At 39.7% G+C, this 12,648-nt stretch overlaps 1 protein-coding gene across 1 annotated transcript in view; it reads right to left on the bottom strand.

The window, feature by feature from the left end:
• CPED1 (cadherin-like and PC-esterase domain containing 1) overlaps positions 1 to 12,648 on the bottom strand; it is a gene marked incomplete at its 3' end in the record, with an annotated part of 79,129 nt that overhangs the window by 44,624 nt on the left and 21,857 nt on the right. Inside the window, exon 3 of the mRNA XM_009875073.1 lies at positions 456 to 562. Coding sequence (XP_009873375.1) covers positions 456 to 562 — 107 coding nt within the window. The remainder of the gene's footprint in view (positions 1 to 455; positions 563 to 12,648) is intronic.

Consider the following 12,648-nt stretch of genomic DNA (forward strand, 5'->3'; position numbering starts at 1 on the left):
ATTCTGAAATAGTGCTTGCATTTGCTAGTTGTTTCTCCCGATTTCTAAGTTCTTTTCCAGTGGGGTAACTTGCTTAAATTTCCTTCGACTTCTGTTGACACTTTTGTTGCCTGACATAATGGTTGAAGGTGGCCAAATTTCAAACTAAAGAAGAGAAAAGGAAAGTTGACAATCCATTGTAAGAGTTTTCAGCATTTACACTGAAATACTTAGGTCCAATATAACAAATTATATCCAAACCAGAAATTGCTTTGGATTACTGGATGTGACGCAAAGAAGAATGAAAGTATCTCACAAGTACTTCTCAGTAGAAGGAAACTTAAAAAACCTCTTTTTTTATTGCTATTAAACCATGCTGCTGCAGTACAAAATAAGCATTTCTTTTTGTGAATGCTGAAAGTTTGGGTTAGCTCTGTCCTCTTGTTCTCATAAAGGATATCACAGTAATCTCATACCTTCTGGAATAATTCTAGATGATTCAAGTCTTCTGTTTGAATGCAGCCAGTACCATCATTTTTTCTGGATAATAAGCAGATCAAAAGATCCCAAGGGCCTATAGCACCTGTCAGGAAAGATGTATATTGAGAAAGCAAATACCATACAATTCGTATTTGAACAAAAAAAAAATGCCGAACCAAATCCTGAGGAACAACAAACTGTGGGACTGCTAAGTACATGAACAGCTACACGTGGCAGAAGGGAAAAAGACATATTCACTACTACAGCTCAAGTTTTGGAACTGTATTTGGTATTTCACAGTTGGTCCCTCCTGTTATAACTGCCTGCTGATGTCCATTCCTCTGGTGTTTCCCCTGTTTATCATTGAGAATTCAAAAAGTTCATTAACGTGATGCTGCTTTCGTTTGTTCTTTTTGCTGAACTCCTCAACATTCACACTTGTAACACACATCCACTATATGCAGTGTGATCTTCTGAGGTCTTTCCTTATTGGGCAGTAAATTTTACAGGAATACTAGTTACGCTGTTGCAAACAGTAGGAATTCTTAGCCTGAATTTTGCTGTAGTGGCTTCCTAAATATTAGACACCAGATTGCCAACATGTAGAACGGATGTACAAGTGGGAATTAAGTTGCACTGAGCAAGTACCTGGCTTCTGAGCTAGCTCTGATGCTTCCTTTCTGGGATGAAGCTGACCTGTGAGACCATGAGGTTCCACTATCAGGAAACAAGCAAGATGAGAGTCAGAGATGGCTGCTTGAACAGGAGGCAAAATTCAATTGCATCGATTAAAATACTGTTGTGGATTAGAAGGTACAAGCAGGTCTTGGAGTTTGCCCACATCACAGCATGTGATGTGATGTGGAAGTGCTGATGTAGTTTCAAGTGAGCATGGTCAGCACCCTCAAGAGTTATTTGTTTTCCTCTGCATACAGCCTTCATAATCTGGATTAGTTAGAGATAGTGATATCTCTCAGAAGATTAACAGAATCACTACATTAGTTGAGGACACCATGAATATGTTCAATGAAGGGTAAACCATTTCAGTGACAGGATGACAATTAGAAAAAAAGAACTTCCAAACAGAAAGGGCAGCCAAGGAAGCTGTGCAGCATCCAAGGCAGGGTAAAGCATTAGGTCAAAGTTCTTTGCAGGACAGCTATTTCATCCACTATTTAGTTGCTTTTTTTTCCTAAGGTAGGGAAGACTACACGTGTTGTGTTCCATTTTGTGCTACCCATCTGTGATGGCTTCCTAATTTTATTAGATTGCTCCCTAAATTTTGTCCCGCCAACAGCCCACAGAGATACTTACTTTGGCAGATTTCCCTCTCAAAAACATTATTTTTTCCTATCCCAATTCCAATCACAAGTGTCAAGCAAGGTGAAGATTCCACTTGGAGAGATTTAACAATTTATGATCACTAGTGAGCTGATTGTGCAAAATGGGTCCAGGACTATGAAAGCAACTATCACATTTTATGTTTATAAGCACTGCAATGAAGCTGAAGAGATGAATTTTCAGTTACACTGCATCTATTAATGTAAAGAATTCTTCAATTTCATGTTATGAGAACCAGTATTATAGTATAAAAATAATTAAGGTATGTGAAATCTAGGCACGACAGATTCACTACGTGCTCCTTTATGAAAGAAATAAACAGAAAAACTACAGGTATATAAAACCAGCACAGATAGCAAATAACTGAAACATTAAAGAAACATACAAGCAAATACTTCATTTTAGTGCAAAAGGCTGACAGTGTTAACCTATTCAATGACCTCACCAGCTATGTAATTATGAGATTAGCAAGATGTTATGTCTTTGATTAGTAAACACCTTTGAATAAATCATTATAATTACACATAAAGCACAATGCCTAGCTGTGTGCAAATTGAAAGGGAGCTGAAGGGAACTCCATTTCTCAGCCACAGTTCATTTCCTTCCCTTGTTTATTGTTACATGTCCTGGCCGCGGATGAATTTGATCCCTGACTCCAAAGGACATACTGCACTCTGTATCATTCACCTTTAGGACAAGGCAGAGTGATTCATATGAATGTGCTGAAGAGAAGAAAAGGCTAAAGGGCCCTCAGACTTTGTGTGTTTCCAAGTACCCGGGAAGTAGAACAGTTAACTGCTAGGAACAATTTTTTCAGGAGGGGTTGAATGCCTGCCATTATTTGTGCTTTCTATTTAGAGCAATTAGACATCTAGCCAGTTATTTCAGTACAGAACAATCAGAACTGAAACATGTCTAATTATAGAAAACAGGAGACTTCCTATTAGAAAAACAGCGTACACCTAGCACTGTCTCTCAGATTCAGGCTGACAGAGCAGTATGAGTCCTATTTCAAATATCAATATATTCCTCATCATGTGAGCTAAAACATTCTACAATAAAAGAGAAAGGAAGAACAAAAATGACAGTAGTAACACAAGTCATCTGCATGGAAAAACTCATTTTTCAAAATGGTTTTAGAGATGTTTTATGAAGAAGCATTGATAATGTCTATATTATTCCATCTTCAATGTACACACTGTTTTGGTGGCTTCCTGCAGGCCACAACAAAAGCAGGATTTGATAGGACACTTGAAGTGGAAGGTTAAAATGGATACTTTATATAGGAACGATTCAACTACTAGCAATTGGTGTAAGCTTTTTCCACACAGAGAGCTTGGTCTACAATTAGGGTTATCTTGTTTGTGTTATTCAGACAACCAATGGAGTTCAGCATGCAGGAGCAGCAGACCAGTTAAACAGCACGAAATCCCACCTCATGGAGATAGTCTCTACTGCTTTGTACTACTTTGCTTTTGAACAAATAGAGGAGTGGTAACCTAAGATAAGAGTAAGCAACTGCATGTTCATCCCCTCTCTGGGCATCTTTTCAAACCAAGAATTTTTTAGTTCAGCCTGTTAAGGTCTTTCCTAGACAAGGAATGTTCATCTGCAGAATTGCAGGCGACTCTTATTCCAAATTCTATTCAATTCAGGGAGTGATAGGTTTCAATTGAAAATTGATATGATGTACAAATTATAATTTTCAACAAGATATGACTGTTTTCATTGGCTTTGACTCTGACTTGTCACTTGGAATAATTAAAACTGTTAATGTGGAAAAATAATTTAAAGATAATAATCTGGCAAGAAAAACAAACACCGTTTTAGCAGCAATGGAAATAGCAATGCAGAGATCAGTAAAAACATTTAACTTTTTCTATAAAAATATTATGCAGAGAGTTTTTATATTCTGATATCATAGATCAACGTGAATAGAAATAAAATGAGAATTGTAGCATTCGGTGGGATTTTAAGCTTACTGCATATACATTTTACAGATGAACTCCAAAACTATTTGAAAGTGACATCTAAAATGAAATTATCTTATTCCAACCCTTGAAATTAATGTGTTCTCCTCATGAGCTATCACACTGGAGGCTGGATATTGCAGGAGAATTGTTAGATGCATGTGGCTCCCTGGTGTTTTTAATTTCTAATGTGTATACACAGAAAAAAATATTAGCTGATTAACCAAATGGATAAATTTCACCTCAATACCATAGCTTGAAATGTCATTTTTCAGTGTTAAGGTCCCCAACCTGAGTTCTGAAATGCAAGGACTTTTAAAATCAAATAAAATTCTTGTCTTCTATGCTCATCTTCCTGTACTTCATCCATTCTGGTAAATGAAAAGCCTGGTTGGCTTCATTTTTATTTTAATTTCTAGTCAATTTGCAATTTTGCACTTGCTTGCACCATCACCCTAAAATTAATTAATTTACAAGCACTAGAAGATATGAAGATTACAAGAAACAATCAACACTTGTTTGTCAAGAATATATCATGTAAAACTAGTCTAATTTATTGTGACAGAATAACTGATTTAGTGAACAAAGGAAATAGCAGCAATGAAACAGTTTGACTTTAAGGAGTCTTTGGACAATATTTCCATATAACATAGTTACAAGATGAGTACACAGCTGTTTGGAAAAATGAAGTCTACACTATCAAGGTGGATTTATTTACTTTTTTGAGCAGAACACCTAAGGATATCCTACTGTATATTCATTTCTATTCAAATCTTTCAGTAACAAATTGAATGATGAAACAGCAAGTGAATTTATAAATAATAAATGACTCCAAGTTGAGAGGAAGTATAAGCACTTTGGAAGACATGTTGAGAACTAGAAAAAATTTTGATAAATGGTCCAAATTCAACCCGAGGAACATTGAAAGTACCATAATACCGAAGGAGAAGTCAGATTAACAGGTACAGTTGGCCAGAGAGTGTTACTGTAGAAAAGGATCAGATTCATAAGTGAATGAATTAACATTATAATACTGTTGCAAAAAAACCTAAACCCAAAAATGTAAATAACATCTGAGTTGTTGGCAAAGATCTGTTGGTGCTGAAAGAGTTGAATACTCCCATTTAGAACTGCAGTTTGATTATATTCCATGCCAATTCCCCACACAATTCTAAATAAGGGGATCTATGTCATTACCCACATAACCCCACAGACATTACAAATTGTAGCCAAACCTATTTGTGAGAGTTACATACAAAGATCCGGGGGTAATGCTTCTCTGCTGTTGTTAACACCTCACCAGTAACATGCTTCCCAGTTTTGGAAAACACAGATTCAGTAGAGGGTTACAAGAAGGAGGTTTTGGAAGACTTTGTACTGGATCTGACCGAGATGAAGGTAATCCTCTTCCCAGCAGCTCACACATGCTGTCTTTTTGATTTTACCAAACCAGTGTTCATAACGCACCAATGTATTCGTTACCGATGAGCAGTGCTTACACCACATCAAGGCTCCTCATCCCGCCACACCAGCGAGGAGACTGGGAATGCACAAGGAGTTGGGAGGGGGGGACACAGTTGGGACAGCTGACCCCAGCCGACCAAAGGGATATTCCAGACCTTACGACATCATGCTCAGTATATAAAGCTGGGGGAAGAAGAAGGAAGAGACGGAAGCTCAGAGTGATGACATTTGTCATCATTCCCAAGTCACTGTTATGTGTGGTGGTGCCCTATTTTCCTGGAGATGGCTGAACACCTGCTGGCCCATAGGAAGGGGTGAATGAATTCCTTTATTTGCTTTGCTTGCATGCATGGCTTTCACTTTACCTGTGAAATTGCCTTTGTTCCAACTCATAAGTTATCCTATTCCTACCCTTCCAATTCTCTCTCCCAGCCTGACATAGCTGAAGTGAGCAAGTGGCTGGGTGGGGCTGAGCTGCTGGCTGGGTTAAACCACAACAATGTAGAATAAACTTTTACCCATCCAAAGTCAACTGTGCTCTTTAATCACTGGAGGCAGGATACAAAGTAAACATTTTAATTTGCAGCAAAGATTACATAAAGAACAATTTCTAACCACAAGTATGATGTACTGGAATATGTTACTTTATGGATGCTACAGAGCCACTGTCAAGGGAGATCCTGAGATTTGTACAGGACTTTTTTTTCAAGAAATTTCCTACTTGAAACATATTTCCAGGCACCTCTGGGCTGCAAGGATGTGAAGAGAAGATATTCAGGAAAAAGTATTGTTTACATACTGATGAATTAAACTGTATTCAAATATACTTTTGACATGTTGTAATCTTGATCTTTTTTTTTTTTAAAAAAAAAGAATAGAAGTTTTAATTCCATGAGTCATAGGTCCTCATAGTTTACAGGGGAAAAAATAGAAGTCAAACTCCATCAGGGTGCTGGAGAGGAGGCATGTATTTATGGAAGTAGCTCCTTGTGTGCAGATCCAACTTCAAACAAAACAAGACAGAGGGATATGTTTTACAAAGCAGTCTTCATCCCTGCAATGTACTCAGTTTATGGAAGCCAACTGTTTGATAGTCAAGAGTTTAGAGTGGAAGAGCTAACAGATGTCTGAACGACAGAACTATTGCCTCACTGCCTGGCTCTGCACTTGGGGCTGGATTTTATGCCCTTCAGCATCTCAGAGGGCAGCAGCATCAGGCAGGCTGCATAATGGCATTTGGGGATGTGGGAATTCTACACCTCTGAAGATCTGAGCTTCACTGATAACGAAAAATATCCTTTGAAGCCTATTTCTGGTTATGGCAACTTGGCTGCTTCACTTGTGCAAAGATCAGAATGCCACTTGTTGGACTGAATGCTTTCTCTTTGTTAAGGATGCAGTCTTTTACAAGTTTTTTATATCACTGCTTCATTTCTAGGGCTTTTCATCTCATACCTGCATGTGCAGGAATTTTCCACCTGGAGAAGTAGCAATCAGAAGTATTTTAATTTTTCTTTTGGCATGGTTCCTGATAGTAATGAGCTATCACCAATTCGAACTTACTACAACAACAAGGAAGAAATTATCACTCTGCTGAGTGAAGATAGTGGAGGAAAACATGGTGAGAGTTCTGATATATCCTGAACTATTCTGTCCATGTGCAAACTTTTTGCTGTTTTGCATAATATACTCCAGGCTACTTGTTGAAACTGTAGTACTCTGTCATAATGCATATTAATGCAGTAACCACCTGCTTAACTAGATAAATTAGGCTGAAATCTTTTGGCACATTAATTGCAGTCTAGTACCACAAGTGTAAAAAAAAACCCACCCTATGTCTGAGGCTGAGATTGTTGGACGCAGCCAATTCATTCACAAAATACTTTGTACAGTTGCTGTATGTCTGCCAGGGAAAGGCTGCAGGAATCCTGGGGACAGTCACTATTCACCACCTTTGAGAATGATCAGTTTTATTTTGGCTCAGCTACCCCCTAACTAAGAGGATCTGAAGCGCCAAGGGAAGCATTCTTTTTGGAGGACAAGCTAGTGTGAACCAAGCGGAACCAGTCTAATTCCAAGGACAGCTCATCTGTCCCTGAGCAGCTTAGCACAAAACATCGCCCTGGGCTCAAGAATTAATGTACACTCACATCTGAGTTCAGCATCTGAGGAATGAAATAGCCATTTGAAGTCCTATCACAGTGCTTCACCCATAAAAACAGGGTAATGCTTGACTATGCTGTATCTCTTCTGCAAATACTGCAGTATAACTACAAATGGGAAGGCATAGTGCTTCCACTCTTGTCTGAAGAAAATGGAGCTATTTTATTACTATTTCCTTTTATCAGGAAGGATCCGATTGCAAGCCTGCTTTTCCTGTCAGTGTAAAGCAGAATTTTAAAAGTACAAAAATAAAGGAGTGTAACAAGCCAAGAGCTACTTGTTTCTCCCAGAACTCCTCTCAAATTTAGCAAGATGTTCTCCTTTCTCCACGTGGCCTCAGACTCTAAAACTGCCTTGGACCTATCTACCAAGTCAATCAGTTATCGTTTTCTTTACTGGAGTAATTGATAATACAAGGCGTATGACTTTCTCTAAAAGAAGCAAAAGAAAACTATTGCAGACATAAATATAAGAATGGAGAAGAGACAGGACAATCCTTCCTCCATTTACATTACATTCAGTAATGCATTCTTCAATCAACAAATTACCCTACTATAAGAGACGACCAGAAAAGAATTTGCAGACTTGCAGCCGATGGTTTCAAGTAGTGTTTCTCAAATTGCAGGTATCTGTAAGAAAATAAAAGGTAGTACACAAAAAAAAGGTAGTATTGTTAAACTATATCCATATATTTTTCTGTACAACTAAAGAATGAGCAGAATATTGTGAATAAGAGTAAATAAAATACATTCAAAAATTACATTAGTCTGACACAGGAAGAAGAATACTGCAGTAGGTAAGACAGGTGCATTGCGTGGTTCTTAGTTTATTGAGGAGAGACCATGTCAAGTTAAGAATAACTCTCCACTGAGTTGTATTACGGATTGTAATTCTTAACAACCTATAGTTTTTTATCATGACATAATCTGTCAACTCAAGCTATGGAAATATACTGTCAAAATACTCTCTGAGCTACAGTACAGTTCAACAGCAAACAAAAGGAAAATATGTAGTCCTGACCCAATGGAAATTCAAACACTCAAGCCTGTTATTCCACTTCTGTGCTTACACACCATGCTGTGGATAAATATTCAGATTAGTCTGGTATGCTCTCCATACATGGGTACTTTCTGTGTAGCAAGCCTTTGTGAAACCAAAAGCATCTAGTAATCCTATATGGTATGCTCTACTTGTAAGCAAGCTTAAAACTGCTCCCAAATGCTGAAATTCTTATTCTGTATGTATTTAATACACCAGAGAGGCTACCAAAGTCAAAGCTGCTATATATGTTTCTTCCTTGCGCAAGAACGTGTTGTGGAACTGAGACCTATCCTTCTCTGGAACGGAACTCAGTTAAAGCACAGAGCTGACACAGATCTGCCAAAGGTTGGCAAATCCATCTATATAGGTGCTTCTTTACCTGCTGTGAAGGTGGAAGAGGAAACCATGTGATGGAAAAAACAGACTGAGGGATATTAGAGACAATATATGGACAATGGACTGGAATAAAGAACCAAGGAAAAAATGGAGAGAGGATGTGCTGATGGGGAGGAGGCAGGCTATGCAGTAGAGATATGTAGGGATCAGACTGGGGTGAAGAAGTTCATGGGGAGGGCAACCCTATAGTTAAGGAAATTATTGGCCATATGCTCCACCTTGTCATAGGCATTGGAAAATTTGCTATGATGTCCCCGTCCTAGTAGCAGGGTTTGGGTTTGACCATGAGAGGTGGTAGTGAGTCATGCATGGATCAAAGAAAATAAATCAAAATATTGCCAAATTTTCACAAATGCATCCCACTAAAGGAGGAAAACTACACTGCTTCACACAATGAAAAAGAGGGCACTTGTCTCTGTAAGCCTCAACAGAAAAAGAAGAATAGTTCCAATCTGCTCTGTGCCAAGGAGGAAGACTCTGCCTGACACAATTGCTTTTGGACGACCTTCACTGCTACATAATCCAAGTTATTCTAACTGCTAGCTCTTGGGACTTTATCCAGCAAAGAACTTCATATCTCTGCTCTGTGCACCCTGAGGCAAAGTCATGTGAAAAAGCAGCATGAAGTCATGAAGTAGAAGGCTGTATCATGAGTGAGTCAAATTGAAATTGAAGACAGTGCATGTCACAGCAGCTGAGTACCTAACTGTGCACTGCTTGTGTGCGTATGTGCCTGCTCTGGTCTGATAATCACAAGGTTCTTCAAGATCCCTCACTGTTTACAAGAAAGTTATTTTACTTAAACTTCAGATAACATAAAGAAAAGTAGCGATTTAAATGTGTGAGGTAGATACCTCCATCACTCACAGAGCAGAGTGGCCAAAGAAGGGAAACAAGCATAGGCAGCAATGAATAACACACTAGGAACAAGAAAAGCTCCTCTTGGCTGGATATAGAGATCTAAGATGAAAAACTTAGAGAGTCAATTCATGTAAAATCATCAGGATTCAAAAATTCTGTTACAGAAACTTTCACTAAAATTCCAATTATTTTTTTTAAGAGAAAAAAAAAGAAAAAGAAATTTAGGCCTGAGCTTCTGTTACTTTACTGTAAGAAACTCTGCAGGACACAGGTCAAAATTTTCAGACCCATGTCTTTATTGCTGAATAGGAGAGTAGGAGCACTGTGATCGCTGGTTCTGTGACAAAAAGCTTATCTACAGACATGTCCAACAGAGCCTAAAAGAACCTCAGCAGGTGGGGGAACCCAAATAACACCTAGCTCTGGCTGCTGCAGGAACTTCATGGAACAGGCATCTCTTCACAAAACACTCTTCTCTCTTTCACACACAGACCAAGGAGCACAGAGGCACGATGCTGGGTGGGGGAACCCCAGTAACCCTGTCAGAGACACAAGGCACTGTCCTGGTCCCCTCCAGCTGTCCCAGGGGAGAATTAGCCCCAGTACCCATCAGTGATGAGCAAACAAGAGCCCCAAGGCACTTTGTGGACCTGGGGATGGGGGAAGCACGTTGCCTAAAGGTTTAGGACCTGTTACAAGGTACATGATAAGAGCATTTCCCGATTGTTTATTAGGGGCTGTGTAGCGGAGGAACCAAAGGCGGGGAAGAGGAAGTATGAAGGTGATTTGAAGAGGAAGAAGCATGGGAAAAAGAGGATGAAAGGGATAAAAAAGGCTGGTTGCTACCCTTTGCTGGCCAAGTCCTGCACCTGGTCAGGGCAGTCTGCCTTGTCCTCTTATTAAACTCCATTTCCAGCTCTTTCACAGTCTGTAGAGCTCTCTTGTGTGTGCATGTATGTGTCTGGGTCTCTAAGCACAGCCCCTGTAGAGGACCAGGGCTCGGAAGCCAGTGTGTCCATGATGGGATAGCAGCTGGACAATGTGTGTGAGCACGTGTGTGAGCATACATGTGAGCTCTGGTGAGTGGATGAGGCTGTGGATGCTGTTGGTGTTTGTATGAACACCGAGCATGTTATTCTGTGCAGCCATCAATGTATGTGTATGTGTGCAGTGTGTAGGTATGTGCCGCTGGGAGCACACACTTGGCATCGCTGCAGGTTGGACACAGGGGCACAGATCTGCATCAGCCTCACTTCTGTCAGGATGCCAGATTTGTCAATCTCTAACTTGGATGAGTGTGTTCGTAAGGGCTACAACAAAAAGAAGAGGTACTAAGGCACCTTCCTCACTAGCCTATTACTAAAACTGCTGATCCTTCTACTCTTACAAGGAAGAGTCTGAGTGTTTAGAGAGGTGCATGCAACAAGTGAAAATACTTGGAGGCTGGAAAGAATATTCAAGGGATAAATCAATGGGAAAATAGCACTTAGTGAGGAGGAGTTCTACCCAAGGAACCTAAACTGCCAGCTTGAGTGTAGTTTCCATCCTGCCCTTCAGCCCAACTTTTCCATCACTCTCACTCTTTGCAATAGGACATGAGGCACCTAAGCTGAGAACCCCTATGAATGGTTACACTAATCAGAATTCAACATTGACTTTAAAGGGCAGAAATTGCTCTAGAGCTGAGAAAACAGCTTCTTCCCTTCTATGGATATAGAGGAGCTTCCAGATAAGTAACTAGGGCGTAGGTGGGTTTATATGTCTCATTCTAATTACAATGAATTAGGAGAACAAATACAAATAAAAATACGATGTTTGATCTTCTACACAAGAAAAACAGACCCATACTTTAAAGTCTGGATGGCAGCCCTTAATCACTTCATTTACAGCACTCAGGCAACCTATGCCAACCCTAATTAGTGTGTCAGATTCCTTAATACCCAAGAGGCAGGAAACAACCAGAATACTGAAAAAGAGAAGCTTGGGGATAGAGGCAAAGGCTAAACTAAACAGTGTCAGGACATAGGCTCAACCACTGGCCTGCTGTGTTTGTTTTCTTCTGCCTGGGTGGCCATGCAATGCCCCAGGAGACAAGTCAAGCCAGTGACAGTTCCTAAAACGCAGCAAAGAGTAGGCCACCCTCAGTTCCCTTTCAGGGAAAAAGAGTTTAGATACATGGACATGAGCCATACTGCATCGCTTGTCCTCAGGACTAAGCAATTGACCCATTTTATTTACAGGTCAGATGAAACTACAGAAGGCAGTGATGCAATAAATAAGTCGTGGCTAACATAAGGGAGATTTCCAACTGCACCTCGCAGACACCGTTTTCTGTGCAGCATCCTACTCTGCATTTCAACCCTACTCATCGGCACGCCATGGGGTAGTGAAAGTGGGTGATACAGGCATCATCATGACTCCCAGTCAGAGCATCCACGAAACATGGACTCTAAAACAGACATTATAATTATCTCCCCAAACATTTTAAAGAAATGTAGTCAGACCTCTCACTTCCAAAGGTCAACACACACCCTCAAATTGTTAGATTTGCAAAAAAATGTGTACTGTAAAGTCGGAGATGTACATCAGATGTGTCATGGAGGTGCACAGGGAAGAAAAAATCCTGCTGCTTTCTTCTACCTCACACATCATCCTGTCATAAAAAGGACAACCTCTACAGTTACCTTGCATGCTAGTACTTTCTGGAATGCCTTACTCTTTCTATTCTTAGAGATTTCTCCAAAGGTCCTCTAACTTTTTTTCTAAAGCTGTAACACTTCATTCCAAGTGAAAATGAGGCTGATGTGTGCCAAATTCTATGTATTCAAAGTGCTTGTCTTCAACCTACTCTTTGCAGAAAATGACCTCAATTATTTTTTGTTGAAGCTTGACTTTTAGACAGGTTCCAGTGATGCTCAGCCTCACTGTGGCTGTGAAAACTAGAGTGAAGGCT

The sequence above is a fragment of the Apaloderma vittatum genome, unplaced genomic scaffold (genome assembly GCF_000703405.1).
Source record: "Apaloderma vittatum isolate BGI_N311 unplaced genomic scaffold, ASM70340v1 scaffold5468, whole genome shotgun sequence".
Taxonomy (NCBI): Eukaryota; Metazoa; Chordata; class Aves; order Trogoniformes; family Trogonidae; genus Apaloderma; species Apaloderma vittatum.